The following is a 21453-nucleotide window of genomic DNA, read 5'->3' as shown; positions in this document are numbered from 1 at the left end:
CCGGGTGGTTGACTGAGCAGCGCAGCAGATGAACAGACCCGACCGTGTGGTTGACTGAGCAGCGCAGCAGATGAACAGACCCGACCGTGTGGTTGACTGAGCAGCGCAGCAGATGAACAGACCCGACCGTGTGGTTGACTGAGCAGTGCAGCAGATGAACAGACCCGACCGTGTGGTTGACTGAGCAGCGCAGCAGATGAACAGACCCGACTGTGTGGTTGACTGAGGAGCGCAGCAGATGAACAGACCCGACCGTGTGGTTGACTGAGCAGTGCAGCAGATGAACAGACCCGACTGTGTGGTTGACTGAGAAGTGCATCAGATGAACAGACCCGACCGTGTGGTTGACTGAGCAGCGCAGCAGATGAACAGACCCGACTGTGTGGTTGACTGAGCAGCGCAGCAGATGAACAGACCTGACCGTGTGGTTGACTGAGCAGTGCAGCAGATGAACAGACCCGACCGTGTGGTTGACTGAGCAGCGCAGCAGATGAACAGACCCGACTGTGTGGTTGACTGAGCAGCGCAGCAGATGAACAGACCCGACCGTGTGGTTGACTGAGCAGTGCAGCAGATGAACAGACCCGACCGGGTGGTTGACTGAGCAGCGCAGCAGATGAACAGACCCGACCGGGTGGTTGACTGAGAAGCGCAGCAGATGAACAGACCCGACCGGGTGGTTGACTGAGCAGTGCAGCAGATGTACAGGATATAGGTTGTAATACAGACAACTGAGAGGACAAATACATGGACTGTGTTGTCTGTTAGAACACAAACTAAATGAGTTGTAATTCAATCTGACTGTGTGTTTTCTCTCCAGGTTACTCTCTGTGTCTGGGTAAATCCTGCTTCTTGCGCTTCAACCATCCAGAAGAGGCCAGCCGTCTGAACAGCATGTTGCCTCTGAAGAGCCCTGTTTCACCCCTGGGCTACAACACAGGTAACATACACCCCTACCCTCTTTCACCTCTGACCTCCCCTTGACCCCAGTCCTTGCTTCTCCTTTGTTCCCTCCCCTCCCTCCCCCTCCCCCATAGATCCTATCAGCCCATAGTTCCTCAAATGTCATATGACTTCCTCTCTTCCACTGTGAGTGAGGGTACAGTTACAGGTGGAACCTATCATGACAGTTGTGTGTGATTGAGACGTGTTCATGCGTGACGAAGGCATTCTTGCGTCCCTAATATGTGATATCTTCATAGAGGGGTCTCTGAAGAGACCCCTACGAGTTCATACAGGTCGCAGTGGTGGGTAGTATTTGGGGCTTTGGTGACAAAACGGATGGCACTGTGATTGACTGCATCCAATTTGTTGAGTAGAGTGTTGGAGGCTATTTTGTAAACGTCATTGCTGAAATCGAGGATTGGTAGGATGGTCAGTTTTACGAGGGTATGTTTGGCAGCATGAGTGAAGGATGCTTTGTTGCGAAATAGGAAGCCGATTCTGGATTTAATTTTGGATTGGAGATGTTTAATGTGATTCTGGAAGGAGAGTTTACAGTAACCAAACACCTAGGTATTTGTAGTTGTCCACATATTCTAAGTCAGAACCGTCCAGAGTAGTGATGCTGGACGGGCGGGCAGGTACGGGCAGCGATCGGTTGAAGAGCATGCATTTAGTTTTACTTGCATTTAAGAGCAGTTGGAGGCCGCGGAAGGAGAGTTGTATGGCATTGAAGCTCGTCTGGAGGTTAGGTAACATAGTGTCCAAAGAAGGGCCAGAATTATACAGAATGTTGTCGTCTGCGTAGAGGTGGATCAAAGAATCACCAGCAGCGAGAGCGACATCATTGATGTATACAGAGAAGAGAGTTGGCCCGAGAATTGAACCCTATGGCACCCCATAGAGACTGCCAGAGGTCCGGACAACAGGCCCCCCGATTTGACATACTGAACTCTATCGGAGAAGTAGTTGGTGGACCAAGCGAGGCAATCATTTGAGAAGCCAAGGCTGTTGAGTCTGCCAATAAGAATGTTGTGATTGACATAGTCGAAAGCCTTAGCCAGGTCGATGAATATGGCTGAACAGTAATATCTCTTATCGATGGCGGTTATGATATCGTTTAGGACCTTGAGCGTGGCTGAGGTGCACCCATGACCAGCTCTGAAACCAGATTGCATAGCGAAGAAGGTACGGTGAGATTCAAAATGGTTGGTAATCTGTTTGTTAACTTGGCTTTCAAAGACCTTAGAATAGATATAGGTCTGTAGCAGTTTGGGTCTAGAGTGTCTCCCCCTTTGAAGAGGGGGATGACCGCGGCAGCTTTCCAGTCTATGGGAATCTCAGACGATACGAGAGAGTGGTTGAACAGGCTAGTAATAGGGGTTGCAATAATTTCGGTAGATAATTTTAGAAAGAGAGGGTCCAGATTGTCTAGCCCGGCTGATTTGTAGGGGTCCAGATTTTGCAGCTCTTTCAGAACATCAGCTATCTGGATTTGGGTGAAGGAGAAGTGGGGGAGGTTTGGGCGAGTTGATGTGGGGAGCGCAGGGCTGTTGACCGGGGTAGGGGTAGCCAGGTGGAAAGCATGGCCAGCCGTAGAAAAATGCTTATTGAAATTCTCAATTATAGTGGATTTATCGGTAGTGACAGTGTTTCCTAACCTCAGTGCAGTGGGCAGCTGGGAGGAGGTGCTCTTTTTCTCCATAGACTTTATAGTGTCCCAGAACTTTTTTGATTTTGTACTACAGGATGCAAATATCTGTTTGAAAAAGCTAGCCTTAGCTTTCCTAACTGCCTGTGTAAATTGGTTCCTAACTTCCCTGAAAGTTGCATATCACATTCGATGCTAATGCAGAATGCCACAGGATGTTTTTGTGCTGGTCAAGGGCAGACAGGTCTGGAGTGAACCAAGGGCTATGTCTATTCCTAGTTCTACATTTTTTGAATGGAGCATGCTTATTTAAGATGGTGAGGAAGGCACTTTTTTAAAGAATAACCAGGAATCCTCTACTGATGGGATGAGGTCAATGTCATTCCAGGATACCCCGGCCAGGTCAATTAGAAAGGCCTGTTCGCAGAAGTGTTTTAGGGAGCGTTTGACAGTGATGAGGGGTGGTCATTTGACTGCAGACCCATTACGGATGCAGGCAGTGATCGCTGAGATCTTAGTTGAAAACAGCAGAGGTGTATTTGGAGGGCGAGTTAGTTAGGATGATATCTATGAGGGTGCCCGTGTTTACGGATTTGGGGTTGTACCTGGTAGGTTCATTGATAATTTGTGTGAGATTGAGGGCATTAAGCTTAGATTGTAGGACTGCCGGGGTGTTAAGCATATCCCAGTTTAGGTCACCTAACAGAACGAACTCTGAAGATAGATGGGGTGGCAATCAATTCACATATGGTATTGAGGGCACAGCTGGGGGCAGAGGGAGGTCTATAGCAAGCGGCAACGGTGAGAGACTTGTTTCTGGAAAGGTGAATTTTTAGAAGTAGAAGCTCATTGTTTTGGTACAGACCTGGATTGTAAGATAGAACTCTGCAGGCTATCTCTGCAGTAGATTGCAGAGAGTATAAAGAGCATGAAGTAGAGCATAAAGTACAAAAGTTTGGGGTCACTAGAAATGTCCTTGTTTCCCATGAAAACATACATGAAATGAGTTGAAAAATTAATAGGACATATAGTCAAGACGTTGACAAGGTTATAAATAATGATTTTTAATTAAAATAATAATTTTGTCCTAACTTTGCTTTTGTCAAAGAATCCTCAATTTGCAGCAATTACAGCCTTGCAGACTTTTGACATTCTAGTTGTCAATTTGTTGAGGAAATCTAAAGAGATTTCACCCCATGCTCCCTGAAGCACCTCTCACAAGTTGGATACGGTCAAACTGCTCCCACAACAGCTCAATAGGGTTGAGACCCGGTGACTGTGCTGGCCACTCCATTATAGACAGAATACCAGCTGACTGCTTCTTCCCTAAATAGTTTGTGCATAGTTTGGAGCTGTGCTTTGAGTCATTGTCCTGTTGTAGGCGGAAATTGGCTCCAATTAAGTGCCGTCCACGGGGTATGGCATGGCGTTGCAAAATGGAGTGATAGCCTTCCTTCTTCAAGATCCCTATTACCCTGTACAAATCTCTCACTTTACCACCACCAAAGCACCCCCAGACCAGCACATTGCCTCCACCATGCTTGACAGATGGCGTCAAGCACTCCTCCAGCATCTTTTCATTTTTCCTGCGTCTCACGAATGTTCTTCTTTGTGATCCGCTTAAAAAAATAAAGGAGAGCCGCACACTCTAGGAGCTCAGATGCAAAAATGTTCTTTGTGATCCGAACACCTTACTTAGATTTGTCTGTCCATAACACTTTTTCCCAATCGTCCTCTGTCCAGTGTCTGTGTTCTTTTGCCCATCTTATTCTTTTATTTTTATTGGTCAGTCTGAGATATGGCTTTTTCTCTGCAACTCTGCCTAGAAGGCCAGCATCCCTGAGTCGCCTCTTCACTGTTGACATTGAGACTGGTGTTTTGCGGGTACTGTTTAATGAAGCTGCCAGTTGAGGACTTGTGAGGCGTCTGTTTCTCAAACTAGACACTAATGTACTTGTCCTCTTGCTCAGTTGTGCACCGGGGCCTCCCACTCCTCTTTCTATTCTGGTTAGAGTCAGTTTGCTCTGTTCTGTGAAGGGAGTAGGACACAGCGTTGTACGACATCTTCAGTTTCTTGGCAATTTCTCGGATGGAATAGCCTTCATTTCTCAGAACATAGATTAGACTGACGAGTTTCAGAAGAAAGTTCTTTGTTACTGGCCATTTTGAGCCTGTAATCGAACCCACAAATGCTGATACTTTAGATACTCAACTAGTCTAAAGAAGGCCAGTTGTATTGCTTCTTTAATCAGAAAAACAGTTTTCAGCTGTGCTAACATAATTGCAAAAGGGTTTTCTAATGATCAATTAGCCTTTTAAAATGATATACTTGGATTAGCTAACACAACGTGCCATTGGAACACAGGAGTGATGGTTGCTGATAATGAGCCTCTGTACGCCTATCTAGATATTCCATTAAAAATCAGCCTTTTCTGCTACAATAGTAATTTACAGCATTAACAATGTCTACACTGTATTTCTGATCAATTTGATGTTAATGGACAAAAAAATAGCTTTTCTTTAAATAACAAGGACATTTCTAAGTGACCCCAAACTTTTGAACGGTAGTGTAGTTTAGCTCATCTGGTTGGCTCGTGTCACTGGGCAGCTCTCGGCTGTGCTTCCCTTTGTAGTCTGTAATGATTTGCAAGCCCTGCCACATCCGACGAGCGTCAGAGCCGGTGTAGTATGACTCAATCTTAGTCCTGTATTGATGCTTTGCCTGTTTGATGGTTCGTCAGAGGGCATAGGGGGATTTCTTATACGCTTCTGGGTTAGAGTCCCGCTCTTTGAAAGCGGCAGCTCTAGCCTTTAGTTCAGTACGGATGTTGCCTGTAAACCGTGGCTTCTGGTTGGGGTATGTACGTACGGTCACTGTGGGGACGACGTCATCGATGCACTTATTGATGAAGCCAATGACTGATGTGGTGTACTCGTCAATGCCATCGGAAGAATCCCGGAACATATTCCAGTCTTTGCTGGCAAAACAGTCCTGTAGCTTAGCATCTGATTAATCTGACCATCTTTTTTTATTGACCGAGTCATAGGTGCTTCCTGCTTTAGTTTTTGCTTGTAAGCAGGAATCAGGAGGATAGAATTATGGTCAGATTTGTAAAATGGAGGTGGAGGGAGAGCTTTGTATGCGTCTCTGTGTGTGAAGTAAAGGTGGTCCAGAGTGTTTTTTTAAATGTATTTTTTTTTCTTCTCCCCTCTGGTTGCACATTTAACGTGCTGATAGAAATTTGGTAAAACGGATTTGTTTCCCTGCGTTAAAGTCCCCGGCCACTAGGAAGCGCGCCTCTGGATGAGCATTTTCCTGTTTGCTTATGGCAGAATATAGCTAACTGAGTGCAGTCTTAGTGCCAGCCTCTGACTGCGGTGGTATATAAACAGCTACGAAAAATACAGATGAAAACTCTCTAGGTAGATAGTGTGATCAATGATCAATTAGCCTTTTAAAATGATATACTTGGATTAGCTAACACAACGTGCCATTGGAACACAGGAGTGATGGTTGCTGATAATGAGCCTCTGTACGCCTATCTAGATATTCCATTAAAAATCAGCCTTTTCTGCTACAATAGTAATTTACAGCATTAACAATGTCTACACTGTATTTCTGATCAATTTGATGTTAATGGACAAAAAAATTGCTTTTCTTTAAATAACAAGGACATTTCTAAGTGACCCCAAACTTTTGAACGGTAGTGTAGTCTACCGTCTACAGCTTATCATGCGAGCAAAAACTATAACTTCCTTAGATATCCTGCACCAGCTGTTGTTTACATATATACAGTGGGGAGAACAAGTATTTGATACACTGCCGATATTGCAGGTTTTTCTACTTACAAAGCATGTAAAGGTCTGTAATTTTTATCATAGGTACACTTCAACTGTGAGAGACGGAATCTAAAACAAAAATCCAGAAAATCACATTGTATGCTTTTTAAGTAATTCATTTGCATTTTATTGCATGACATAAGTATTTGATCACCTACCAACCAGTAAGAATTCCGGCTCTCACAGACCTGTTAGTTTTTCTTTAAGAAGCCCTCTTGTTCTCCACTCATTACCTGTATTAACTGCACCTGTTTGAACTCGTTACCTATATAAAAGACACCTGTCCACACACTCAATCAAACAGACTCCAACCTCTCCACAATGGCCAAGACCAGAGAGCTGTGTAAGGACATCAGGGATAAAATTGTAGACCTGCACAAGGCTGGGATGGGCTACAGGACAATAGGCAAGCAGCCTGGTGAGAAGGCAACAACTGTTGGCGCAATTATTAGAAAATGGAAGAAGTTCAAGATGACGGTCAATCACCCTCGGTCTGGGGCTCCATGCAAGATCTCACCTCGTGGGGCATCAATGATCATGAGGAAGGTGAGGGATCAGCCCAGAACTACACGGCAGGACCTGGTCAATGACCTGAAGAGAGCTGGGACCACAGTCTCAAAGAAAACCATTAGTAACACACTACGCCGTCATGGATTAAAATCCTGCAGCGCACGCAAGGTCCCCCTGCTCAAGCCAGCGCATGTCCAGGCCCGTCTGAAGTTTGCCAATGACCATCTGGATGATCCAGAGGAGGAATGGGAGAAGGTCATGTGGTCTGATGAGACAAAAATAGAGCTTTTTGGTCTAAACTCCACTCGCCGTGTTTGGAGGAAGAAGAAGGATGAGTACAACCCCAAGAACACCATCCCAACCGTGAAGCATGGAGGCGGAAACATCCTTCTTTGGGGATGCTTTTCTGCAAAGGGGACAGGACGACTGCACCGTATTGAGGGGAGGATGGATGGGGCCATGTATCGCGAGATCTTGGCCAACAACCTCCTTCCCTCAGCAAGAGCATTGAAGATGGGTCGTGGCTGGGTCTTCCAGCATGACAACGACCCGAAACACACAGCCAGGGCAACTAAGGAGTGGCTCCGTAAGAAGCATCTCAAGGTCCTGGAGTGGCCTAGCCAGTCTCCAGACCTGAACCCAATAGAACATCTTTGGAGGGAGCTGAAAGTCCGTATTGCCAAGCGACAGCCCCGAAACCTGAAGGATCTGGAGAAGGTCTGTATGGAGGAGTGGGCCAAAATCACTGCTGCAGTGTATGCAAACCTGGTCAAGAACTACAGGAAACGCATGATCTCTGTAATTGCAAACAAAGGTTTCTGTACCAAATATTAAGTTCTGCTTTTCTGATGTATCAAATACTTATGTCATGCAATAAAATGCAAATTAATTATTTAAAAATCATACAATGTAATTTTCTGGATTTTTGTTTTAGATTCCGTCTCTCACAGTTGAAGTGTACCTATGATAAAAATTACAGACCTCTACATGCTTTGTAAGTAGGAAAACCTGCAAAATCGGCAGTGTATCAAATACTTGTTCTCCCCACTGTACATAGTCCACCCCCCTTGTCTTACTAGCCACCGCTGTTCTATCCTGCCGATACACTGTATAACCAGCCAGCCGTATGTTGATAATGTCGTCGTTCAGCCACGACTCCGTGAAGCATAAGATATTACCGTTTTTAATGTCCCATTGGTAGTTTAATCTTCCTCGTAGGTCTTCGATTTTATTTTCCAATGATTTGCATGTTCGCTAGTAGAACAGAAGGCAGTGGGAGTTTATTCGATCGCCTACGAATTCTCAGAAGGCAGCCCGACCTCCGTCCTCTTTTTCTCCGTCTTCTTTTCACGCAAATGACGGGGATTTGGGTCTGTTCCCGGGAAAGCAGTTTGTCCTTCACGTAGGGCTCGTCGGACTCGTTAAAGGAAAAATAATCTTCTGCCAGTTCTTGGTGACACATTGTGGTGACATATTGTGGTGCCACATCCACATCATTATTGGAATGGTGCAGGATATCCAGCTAGCACATAACATTCTGAGAACCATATGTTTCTTAGGTGGGATTTTCAGTACCTCAGCATAACGTTTTCTGCTCGTTTCCTCATGGTTCTATTTAAAGTCATGTTCTCAGAACATTAAGAAAACTTTCCATAAAAAAAACATAAGACAACATTAGTAAAATTCCAAAAATGCTCTAATATTGTTATTTAAAAACATATACATTTAGTTCTCAGCGACAACAATAGTCTATCCTCTATCTTGTTCAGGTGGGTTGGCCGCGGCCACTGATTGGCCACACCGGATCTTAATGAGTGTTTACTTTGAAATGGGGTTTTGTTTGAATAGACTAAAATGAACAGCTTCATATGAGTTTTCTTTTTAACATGTCATGCTAGCTCCATCCTGGTGGCACACAGTGGACTAATTCCATGGATAGAGGACAGAAGAGCATAGGTTCGAATCTCACTGTCGCCGTGTCACAATAAATAAAGAAATGTGTTATTGTGAAAATTAATTTCCATTTGGCCTATCTGTGCCTGGAATTCAAAACAGTTAACCTAAGTTAGCAGTGTTATTAAAAGTAGTATTGAAACATTCAGTAAACATTTTAAGGAAGTTATTAAAAAACCTCCAATCAACCCTAGAATTTACATTCTCAGAACGTTAATAAAACCTCCCAGGAAAACTTTCAGGCAACCCTAGTAAAACGTTCTCAGAACCTCCCTGCAACCTCCCTCGTTCTAATATTTACAGTGGGGCAACAAGTTCAAAGTTGATAAGTTCAAACAGGTGCCATTTAATACAGGTAACGGGTGGAGGACAGAGGAGCCTCTTAAAGAAGAAGTTACAGGTCTGTGAGAGCCAGAAATCTTGCTTGTTTGTAGGTGACCAAATACTTATTTTCCACCATAATTTGCAAATAAATTCATTAAAAATCCTACAATGTGATTTTCTGGATTTTTTTGTCTCATTTTGTCTGTCATAGTTGAAGTGTACCTATGATGAAAATTACAGGCCTCTCTCATCTTTTTAAGTGGGAGAACTTGCACAATTGGTGGCTGACTAAATACTTTTTTGCCCCACTGTATTTACATATTTCTTAAATCCGTTCTTTTACTTTTGGATGTGTGTATTGTTGTGAAGTGTTAGATACTACTGCACTGTTAGAGATAGGAACACAAGCGTTTCACTACACCGGCAATAACATCTGCTAAATATGTGTTTGTGACCAATACAATTTGATTTGTATGTTCCCAGAACAGGCGATAGTTTCAATTCCATTCCCAGAATGTTTAAAAAAAAACATTTAGTTTTATCAATCAGGATACTTTTGGCTTAATTCCCAGAACCAATGGGAAACAATAAACGTTTATTCCCATAACTTCCAAGGAACTACGTGCTAGCTGGGTAGATACACACGTCCCCGTCTACGTTTAGTGGTTATATGTGTGTCTTGGAGGTCATGCCATGTCTTGATGGTATGGATAGAACTGTCTCATTACTCAGGGAAACATTTCTTCCCTTACCTATCGTTGATGAGTAAAATGACTAGGTTTCCTCTCCATTGCTTTCACCTACAGAGTCTTTTCAGATCAGTGATGATGGAGGGGAAATGGAACCGTCAGGGGGAATTGAGGAAATTCCTGGCCGCTTACAGTATTTTTATTTCCCCAAATTCCAAAGTAAGGAAGTCAGTTGCTCTGCTACTTTTAGAAACCTCAACTACCATGTGTGTATTAGTTTTGGATAGGTGTGTGTGTGTTTGCTGTCAGGCCCTCTGTGTTATGGGCCATTTGTATAGCAGCTCTCTGCTGTTTGGGTTATGGGTGTTCTGCCAAGCCCAGCTAGGAATCGACTTAGCTGCACGTACATCCACCATGCAACTTTCACCCTCACTCCTAATGAGACGGCACACACTGCCCACGTATACACAGAGCTATTAATACCTCTCCCCTTCCTCAGTCCAATAGGCTTCAACAGACTAAACGGACAACCAATGGACAGGGACTGCTAATGTAAATGTGTTTTTTTTCACCATTCACTTAACGATGAAGATGGACACTTTTTAAATAACATGTCTTATGCATCAACTCTTCTCTCTCTCTCTCTCTCTCTCTCTCTCTCTCTTTCTCTTTCTCTTTCTCTTTCTTTCTTTCTTCCCCCCCAAGACTATCTGAAGTTTAGTAGTGATTACAGACATGGGGAGGTGGGAGAGGCCAGCAACGCCAGAGGGATGCGCTCAGCCTCAGAGCTCTGTGATTTGATGGACACCTTACAACGCAAGAAGATCGCCCTGGAGACAAGCCTGAGAGCCAATGGGGACGCTCGGCCCTCCTACTTCAGTATGACACAGGTATGACAGCTGTAAAGCTCTCCCAGCAGGATCAACCATACTCAACAGGCAGACCCAGAACGGGGTCGATACGGATCTCCTCCCCATGGCAAAATGTGTAGAAGTTGAGAAACTGAGTATTGTGACTCCGCCTTCAAGAGGGGCATGAACTGTTTGAATAGTTTGGGGTTTCATTCATTGTGAGTTGGGGGGGTTTATTACTAAGTCAATAAATGACAGTATAATTTGGTCCAAAAGACTTCTTAACATCTTCTACCCCCAAGCCATAAGACTCCTGAACAGCTAATCAAATGGCTACTCAGACTATTTGCATTGTCGTCCCCCCCCCCTCTTTTACACTGCTGCTACTCTCTGTTTATTATCTATGCATAGTCACTTTAACTCTACCTACATGTGCATATTACCTCAATAACCTCGACTAACCGCTGCCCCCCATACATTGACTCTGTACCGGTACTCCCTGTATATAGCCCCACTATTGTTATTTTACTGCTGCTCTTTAATTATTTGTTACAAAATAAAAGTATTTTTTACTTACCAATTTATTTTTTTAAACTTATTTTTAACCTATTATTTTTACTTACACTTATTTTTTCTTCACTGCAATGTTGGTTAACGGCTTGTAAGTAAGCATTTAACTGTAAGGTCTACTACACCTGTTGTATTCGTCGCATGTGACATACGATTTGATTTGATTTGAATATCCATCCAGACTTTGCCACCTAGGCAGGGGTGATTTTAGCATGTACATCATGGTGGGGCAAACTCAATTCGACTATAACGGTGCCAAATGGTGCCACAAACTGTTAGGGCCTACCAGTGGTGTAAAGTACTTGAGTAAAAATACTTTAAATACTAATTACATGTAAGTTGTTTTTTGGGTATCTTTACTATTTATGTTTTTGATAACTTTTTGATAACTCCCAGGATGGGAAATTGTCTAATTCACACACTTATCAAGAGAACATCTCTGGCCATCCCTACTGCTTCTGATCTGGCGGACTCACTAAACACATGCTTTGTTTGTAAATTATGTCTCAGTGTTGGAGTGTGCCCCTGGCTATCTGTAAATAAAAAATACTAGAAAATGTGGCCGTCTGCTTTGCTTAATACAAGGAATTTGAAATGATTTAGACTTTTACTTTTGATACTTAAGTATATTTTAGCAATTCCATTTACTTTTCATACTTAAGTATATTTAAAACCAAATCATTTTAGACTTTTTTTTACTCAAGTAGTGTTTTGCTGGGTGACTTTCACTTTTACTTGAGTCATTTTCTATTAAGGTATCTTTACTTTTACTCAAATATGACGATTGGATACTTTTTCCACCACTGGTGCCTACATAAAGCTGCCCCAACAGCAGTCCCAACGTCTTACCACTGTTGCAATAAAATGTTTGGTCATAAAACTGTCATCAAAGTCTGGCATTATCTGGATTTATGGTGCTTTCAAGACAACTGGAAAATGGAGAGAAAAGAACAAGGTTGAAGCATGACGTTAGTGATCTTAAGGTCAAAGCTCTAGAAAGAGGCCCGAGTTCCCGCCTTGGAATTCTGAGTTGGATGTCCGTTCAAAACGTATTTTCCCAGTCAGAGCAACAAAAAAAAAAAATCCTAGTTCCCAGTTGTCTTGAACTCACTGGAGTCGCAGTTCCTAGTTTCCAGTTGTTTTGAAATGTGCAGAATGTTTATCCTTTTAAGCTTGAAAAAGAGACCCTTGAACCCAGACTCGGACTACACAGCCACTCCACTGAATAGCAGGCTAGTGATGCTTTGCAATGCTTGCAGTTAGCCACTGATTCCTTCCAAATCACTCATTGTTGAATCTGCGATTTCCAACTTGTTGTGTAATGTTTATGGCCGATGAGCACCGATACGTTTTATCTATAGTTTCTCTTCATATGACAAGTAAGGAAAATAATTTGCCAGTAGATTGTCGACTTGATTCATGATGAAGACTGATAGCTTGCTAGCTAAGATTTTGAAAGTATGACTTTGACAGTCCAATCATAGCTACTGTAGATATGTGATTTGACGTCATTTGATCTTTGGCCAATGACCTTGAGCCTTCTTAGATGGGCACTTCTGTAACTATGGCAGCACCCAAGGGGCTTGAATCTTTGAGCTCTCCCCGTAGATTTTGTGGCGTCGTAATGTCCCCATGAGTGACAGAACATTGAGCCAATCACAGCCCAACTAGAAAAGTTTACCAACCCCTACGCTCCGTATTTTCCGCTGGCTGCCCCACCACCACAGAAAACACCTGCATTTTGGAGCTGCCTTACTCAAGAAAGCAAAAAAGAGACCATGTTTGTATGCAGCTTTATTAACTCAATGATTATGATTTATTTTTTTATGTTTGCAAACTGATATTTGAAATGTATTAATGCCAAAATAACAGGCAACAACAACCCAAAAAAATCTGCCTCACGTGCCCTGAATGACGGGTCGCCACTGCACCTAGGAAATTTGCGTGACCGGACCTTCTCAAATAGTAGTTGAGTACCCCTGCTAGATGGACATTCCTAATGAATTTTCTTCTACTCTTCTCTCTCCCTCCCAGTCTCCACCCACCACGCCTGTGACCTCACCCACTTCGATGTGGTCAGCCTATCAGGAACAGGCTAGGCGTTTCTACGGCGCTGATCGTCCTCCTCTCTCTGGCAAAGCTGCCGCCCCTCGCTCCCCCTCTCGGCGCTCAGACCCCCCTTCCTCCCGAACCTCCGTGACCCGGAAACAATCCTACCAATCACAGGACAGCCTGCTCATCTCCCCTGGTAATGGACGACGCCCACTAAACCCAAACTCCTCCCCCCTGTTGTCGATGCGGAACGGTGGAGGTTCCTCTAACTCAGTGGCCGGTGGTGATAGCTTCTCCTCTCCTCCACCCTCATCCCTCTTTCCAACTAGTGGAGCAGCCAGCATGCCCTCCAGCCCCCGCCTGGGACTCCGAAGCCACGGCAACCATGAGCCGGTGCCTAGCAACCGAACCAGGAAGTACTCTGCAGGGTCTATAGTCGGCATAATGGAAAGTCACAGCCGCTCACTGCCCCGCCTCTGCCCCTCATCATCACCTCGTTCCCATGACAACAGAGCCCTGGACCTGTTTTCCCTCCCCCTGACCTCTAATCCTCTACGCAACTCCTCTCACAACAATAGCCAAAACCACACCACAAACAACAACTACAACCATAACCAAATCACTAACTTCACCTACAGCCAGGCCCAAAACATGAACCGGAACCAAGGAGAGGGGGTGGAATCCATCTCTCTCTCCATCCCTGAGTCTCCCACCCAGGCCCCTCCAGACGGGACCGCACAGTTCCTATCAGGGGGCTCTTCCAGCCCCCGTGTGGCCAAGAAACTCAGCCTCACCTCCACCAGCTCCACCTCCAGCCTTCAGGAGCCAAAGAGGTCAGCCAGCCGAGGAGCCTCCCCAGGACCAGAGCTCTTTCTGGGGGAGAGGGGGAGAGAGCACAGGGGGGGAAGGCTGGAGCCTGGGCTAGGATTAGAGGAACGAAGGCAATCATTCGGAAAGGGAGGGGTGAGGCTGGGGGCGGGGTTGACCCCACCAGGGGGGTTCAGGGTGAGGAGTGGCAGTATCAGCTCCCTGAGTGGGAAAGAAGAACTGACTGACTACCACCATCGCCAGAGAGACGAGAGACTACGAGAACAGGAAGTGGAGAGACTGGTGAGTAGTGTGTGTGTGTGTGTGTGTGTGTGTGTGTGTGTGTGTGTGTGTGTGTGTGTGTGTGTGTGTGTGTGTGTGTGTGTGTGTGTGTGTGTGTGTGTGTGTGTGTGTGTGTGTGTGTGAAATGATCCAAATGAAATAGTAATTAAATGAGGAACAGGATGGGTGGAATCGGATAACTTCCCTCTTACCTCTCGACCTCTTGAAGACATTGTTCAGGAGGTGCGCTGTTTGGGCGTACACACACACACACACACACACACACACAGATGAATACACACACACACACACACACACAGATGAATATACACACACACACACACACACATACACACACAGTCTTGTACAGCTAACCTTGTGGGGACATACAATTCAGTCCCATTCAAAATCCTATTTTCCCTAACCCCTAACCCTAAACCTAACCCTAATCCTAACCCGTACTCTTACCCTAACCCTAACCCTAACCTTAACCCTAACCCTAACCCAAAAACCTAAACTTTATCCTAACCCTAAACCTAACCCTAGCTCCTAACCCTAACCCTACAACTAACCCTAGCTCCTAACCTTAATATTTAACTTAATTCTAACCCTAACACTAATTCTAACCTTAACCCTAAACCCCCTAGAAATAGCATTTGACCTTGTGGGGACTAACAAAATGTCCCCAGTTGGTCAATTTTTACTTTGTTTACTATTCTTGTAGGGACTTCTGGTCCCCACAAGAATAGTTAAACACATCCACACACACACACACACACACACACACAGATGAATATACACACACACACATTCCCTGAGGGAGGTTCAGTGCTAAGACCTCTGGCTGCTAGCCTATGCTAAGATACGTAGCTATTCTCACTCCTTCACTTTGTTGGGTCTGGTTCAGAGGAAAGCACAGACTTCTTTGGGCTCTCCGTGTGTGTGTGAGTGTGTGGTGTGTGTGTGTGTGTGTGTGTGTGTGGTTTGTGAGTGTGTGGTGTGTGTGTGTGTGTGGTTCCATAAGTCAGGCCATCTGGAGTTCCGCCCAGTTGGGTTGGTACGGGTCATTTTGGAACCCATAACAGAAACATCAGATGTGGGTTAGAACCAGATTGAATTAATGAGTAGGAATATACCGCAGGTGGATTTACGCTCTCGCTCTTTCTCTCGCTCGCTCTCTTGCTGTCTCTCTCTCTCTCTCCTCTCAATTCAATTCAAAAGGCTTTGTTGGCATGGGAAACAGTGCATTTGGAAAGTATTCAGACCCCTTGACTTTTTCCACATTTTGTTACGTTACAGCCTTATTCTAAAATGGATTCAAGTTTTTTTCCCTCAACAATCTAAACACAATACTCCATAATGACATCACAATACCCCATAATGACAGTGAAAATAGGTTTTTAGAAATACCTAATTTACATAAGTATTCAGACCCTTTGCTGTGAGACTGGAAATTGAGCTCCAGTAAATACTTTTTCCATTGATCATCCTTGAGATGTTTCCACAACTTGATTAGAGTAAATTCAATTGATTGGACATGATTTGGAAAGGCACACACCTGTCTATGTAAGGTCCCACAGTTGACAGTGCATGTCAGAGCAAAAATCAAGCGATGACGTCGAAGGAATTGTCTGTAGATCTCTGAGACAGGATTGTGTCGAGGCACAAATCTGGGGAAGGGTACCAACATATGTCTGCAGCATTGAAGGTCTCCAAGAACATTGTGGCCTCCATTATTTTTAAATGGAAGAAGTTTGGAACCACCAAAGCTGTTCCTAGAGTTGGCCTTCCAACCACACTGAGCAATCGGGGGTGTTGGTCAGGGAGGTGACCAAGAACCCGATGGTCACTCTGACAGAGCTCCAGAGTTCCTCTGTGGAGATGGGAGAACCTTCCAGAAGGACAACCATCTCTGCAGCACTCTACAAATCAGGCCTTTTATGGTAGAGTGACCAGACAGAAGCCACTCCTCAGTAAAAGGCACATGACAGCCCACTTGGAGTTTGCCAAAAGGCACCTAAAGACTCTGACCAGGAGAAACAAGATTATCTGGTCTGATGAAACCAAGATTGAACTATTTGGCCTGAATGCCAAGCATCACGTCTGGAAGAAACCTGGCACTATCTCTGCAGTGAAGGATGGTGGTGGCAGCATCATGCTGTGGGGATGTTTTTCAGCGGCAGGAATTGGGAGACTACTCAGGATTGAGGGAAACATGAACAGAGCAAAGTACAGAGAGATCCTTCATGAAAACCTGCTCCAGAGCTCTTAAGACCTTAGACTGGGGCGAGGGTTCACCTTCCTCAACAGGACAACGAATCTAAGCACACAGCCAAGACAACGCAGGAGTGGCTTGGGGACAAGTCTCTGCATGTCCTTGAGTGGCACAGCCAGAGCCCGGACTTGAACCCGATCGAACATCTCTGGGAAGACCTGAAAATAGCTGTGCAGCGACGTTCCCCATCCAACCCGACAGCGCATGAGAGGATCTGCAGAGAAGAATGGGAGAAACTCCACAAATACAGGTGTGCTTGTAGTGTCATACCCAATAAGACTTGAGGCTGAAATCGCTGCCAAAGTACTAAGTAAAGGGTCTGAATTCTTATGTAAATGTGATATTTCATTTAATTTTTTTTGTAATACATTTGCACAAATTTCTAAAAAACAGTTTTTGCTTTTTCATTATGGGGTATTGTGTGTAGATTGATGAGGGGGAAAAAAGATTTTATCAGTTTTAGAATAAGGCTGTAATGTAACAAAGTGGAAAAAGTCAAGGGGTCTGAATACTTTCTAAATGCACTGTATGTTAACTTTGCCAAAGCAAGTGAAAATAGATAATAAACAAAAGTGAAATTAACAATAAAAACATTACACTCACACAAATTCCATAAAGAAATAAAGACATTTCAAATGTCATATGTCTATATACAGTGTTGTAGTGATGTACAAAAGGGAAAATAAATTAATATGGGTTGTATTTACAATGGTGTTTGTTCTTCACTGGTTGCCCTTTTCTTGTGGTAACAGGTGTCGTGGAAATATTTTCTCAATATTTCTCAGATACCGGAACTTCAAATAGACTTTCAAATAGACTTTATTACAAAGTAACAAAGCCAAGCCGGCCCATGGACCAACTGATCTTTCCAGTCTCAGCACTCTCCTTTTATACAGTTTTACCCTTACATAACATACATAGTCACTCAACTTTTTGTAAATTATTAATACCCTTTAGCCTTTAACCTCTTTCAGTCTCACTTCTGACTTGTTTACACTTTCTTATTGGCACAGACATCAGGGCATAGATTCTATTGGTGGCGTGACCATAGCAATTACACAAACATAAACAGACATGCACACTCCTGATGCAGGTGTATGTCTAATGGTGCCTATAACTGATTAACTCATTTGCCTGTCCATTGACCTTCACAAGTCCAAGCCTATGGTGCCTATAAATGATTAACCAATGCTCCTGTCCAAAGGCCTTCACAAGACCAAGCATGACCCACAATGACTAGGCTTGTGTTGATCCAGCTTTGCATAATCACATGGTTTCTGATTACATTATGTTTACACTTGTCTAATGTTTAACCCTGTATTGATTCTGCTTACTACTTCTAAGAAAACAGTATAGGTACTGGAAAATCTTCAATAGAGGTCATAAATCTTTCTACTGTAATTGCACACGGTGTTATTTCACCCAATAGTAGGTAGAGGGTAGTGGGTAGTGCGTACGGCCCAGTACATCACTGGGGCCAAGCTTCCTGCTGTCCAGGACCTCTATACCAGGCGGTGTCAAAGACTCCAGCCACCCTAGTCATAGACTGTTCTCTCTGCTACCACACAGCAACCGGTACCGGAGCGCCAAGTCTAGGTCCAAGAGGCTTCTAAGCAGCTTCTACCCCCAAGCCATCAGACTCCTGAACATCTAATCAAATGGCTACCCAGACTATTTGCCCCCCCCCCTTCTACGCTGCTGCTACTCTCTGTTATTATCAATGCATAGTCACTTTAATAACCCTACCTACATTAGTAAAATTACCTTGACTAACCGGTACCTCCGCACATTGATTCTGTACCGGTACCCCCTGTATATAGTCTCACTATTGTTATTTTACTGCTGCTCTTTAACTATTTGTAATTATTTTCTTAACTGCATTGTTGGTTAAGGGCTTGTAAGGAAGCATTTCACTAAGGTCTACTAATACCTGTTTTATTTGGCGCATGTGACAAATCAAATTTGATTTAATTTGATATGGGAGTTTATCAAAATTGGATTTGTTTTCGAATTCTTTGTGGGTCTGTGTAATCTGAGGCCAATATGTGTCTCTAATATGGTCATACATTTGGCAGGAGATGTCGTGGAAAATCATTTTCAAATACAACGCTTACCAGAACTTTTAAAATCAAACATGCTCTTTATTACAACTGTACAGCCCACTGGCATGTCCCCGCGGAACACACCCCGCGGAACACACACCGCTTCCCAACCCCGGTTCCAACATTTATACATAAATAGCATATGGGTCCACCCCATATGCAAATAAGCATACTTCCCCTAATTCTTCCTGCCATCATTATCTTTTTAGTTCAGGCTTCCTGCTTGTTCACGCCTACTAACGCCCATTATCTGCTTTCAGTTAAATTATAATAGTGGCCAGACCCATGCTTGTCTTAAAAATAATCTATGTCCATCTACCCTCTAGGCCTATGACTCAACCCTGTATTTAATTCAATGCCCCAGCATGTTCTCTGGTATGTCCTTATTGGAATTGGCAGACTCTATGTCTCTTCTTATCATTAGTGTCCAGTTGCCTTAAGCATATTTCTCTGGTATGTGTGCTTTTAGTGGAATGTGTAGACTATAAGTCTAGTGTGTCCAATTGTTTTAGGTGCCCATGTGTCTGGTCAGTCTGTCAGCACAATGGAGAAAATAAGAGGGCCAGAACGTCTCTTAGTATATCTCCATTACCACAGTCTCATGATCAACGTGAACATGTGGTTCGTTACTTTAATGTTCAGCTGTCTTATGTCTTTATATGTTATCCATGTGTCTTATGTTACTACTACAATCCCCCCTCTGGGGCTATTTAGCCACATAAATGATACAAATAAGACTTTGGGATAGTAAATGAAAATACCTATGATAAACAAGAAAATACAAAAAATAAAAACAAAGTGAAGCATATAAACCAACTAGACCAAACATCTCCAATGTGAAATAGGAGTAAAAGATCCAATCAGAAACATTAAAGAAAACCAACTAGACCAAACATCTCCAATATTCATAAGAGTAAAAGATCAAATTTGGTATAAAAATATAAGGATAAAATATTACATATTTGATGAAGCATGAGCGTGTAGGTAAATAGCCTTGCCTGAGGTTATCTCAGTTATGTGAAAATCAAAATAATACAAGGAGTATAATAATAAATGAATAAGGAAAAAATAAAAGACCTACATGCAGTTACAAAAGAAAATTGACACAACATCATTCTAAATTTAAGCATTTCAACATGATCCTCCTTGCAGACATGAATTTAACTGCTGTCTGAACCACAATTGACTTTACCAGGGGTATAACACAGCAAAATGCAATACCCAAAGCCAACAACCCTCCTCCCAACATGATGGTCATCCTAGCAAACATGACACAAACTCCACCCTTCTCCACTAAGAGCCAATTAAGTATAGTTAATGAATCCCTGTTGATTATATCATATATAATTAATCCATTCTAAGTTCATATTTGGTGTTATCCACAGAAATATAGATTCAAATCCTGATTTAACCTCCTCTCTGGCCTTGGAATCCCTAAGTAGACCTCTAAGCAGTCCAATTGCATTAAGATATACCTCAGGATCCTTATCATAAACCCTTTTAACTCTAGGTTTTAACATAGTCATCATGGAGTGATTCAATAATAGTAACCTATTTAATTGCTCTAACTAAGGCACAAAGACCAATCCATCCATCAGGCAATACATTCAACAGTTAGTTTTTTCCACACATCCAGAGACTATCAGCAATACCTCTGTCTTGATTTTTCAACATATTAAGAGATGGCGCAACCTGAGTTATGTGACCACACAACCCTTTATCATTATTTTTACGAACTCCCACATTCTCTTAACACCCCAATAGTATCACATTCTACAGTGGTGTTTCCTACATCAATTCCTTCGGTGTCATGGCTGTAAAAACATTCATATTTTCCTTTAACCACGGTACCTCTGTCTAATTGAGGTACATTTAATTCAGTTCTAATATTATAGGCAACACAATCATTGTCTCCCAGCATGGTCTCATTCAACATAGTTTTACCCCTAGTACTTACCCAGAACAATCCTACATTTTATGTCACACAAGGGAATAGAATACTTTCTATTGGTACAATAGTCATTTTTACAACTTACACAGTTTTTACATGATGCTGGTTCACACTATTAAAAGATCAGACAAAGGTGATTTTCTTCACAAAATACAATTGTCCATTCTGTGTCTGTTTGCCATATACTTAGCCCATTCGTATCACTCCTTCTTCACTACTTCTTCTCATGTAGTGTCCCTGAGTGGTTCTGATTCTGATATATCTAATTCTGTTGCTTTTTCAATGTTCTTATCTTGAGGTAGATCATTAGAGTTTATCAGAAAGTTTCAAATATCAGTAAAAACTCTCCTGACTGATGTCTCAGGTTGCTTTGTTGGCACGGTGGTCTGCTTGGTAAGGGCAGTCGATGTCATCTAGTGGTAGCTACTGTGGTCGTCACAGCAGCCGCCACCCTTGTTGTTGTCACAGGTTCTTCCTGTTCAGGTGCAGGGGTAGGTCTTCACCTTCCACTGGTTCAATCTTGTTCATGATGAGCACCTACTCGTCTTTTTCTTTGATTCATGTCAGGTCACATCCTTTCGGGTCCCAAACGACTTCTCCCTTTGTTTGGTGATGTGTCCATCCACAGAGTGCAATCTCCGATAAGGGTTTGAT

General features: G+C 43.3%; 1 protein-coding gene across 1 annotated transcript in view; it reads left to right on the top strand.

Moving 5' to 3' along the window:
- Positions 1-21453, top strand: part of LOC139531436 (pleckstrin homology-like domain family B member 1) — an 82220-nt gene that overhangs the window by 23866 nt on the left and 36901 nt on the right. Inside the window, exons 5-7 of the mRNA XM_071327884.1 lie at positions 821-940; positions 10615-10799; positions 13365-14492. Coding sequence (XP_071183985.1) covers positions 821-940; positions 10615-10799; positions 13365-14492 — 1433 coding nt within the window. The remainder of the gene's footprint in view (positions 1-820; positions 941-10614; positions 10800-13364; positions 14493-21453) is intronic.

The sequence above is a fragment of the Salvelinus alpinus genome, chromosome 10, assembly GCF_045679555.1.
Source record: "Salvelinus alpinus chromosome 10, SLU_Salpinus.1, whole genome shotgun sequence".
NCBI lineage: Eukaryota > Metazoa > Chordata > Actinopteri > Salmoniformes > Salmonidae > Salvelinus > Salvelinus alpinus.
This window is presented reverse-complemented; position numbering and strand designations above follow the sequence as displayed.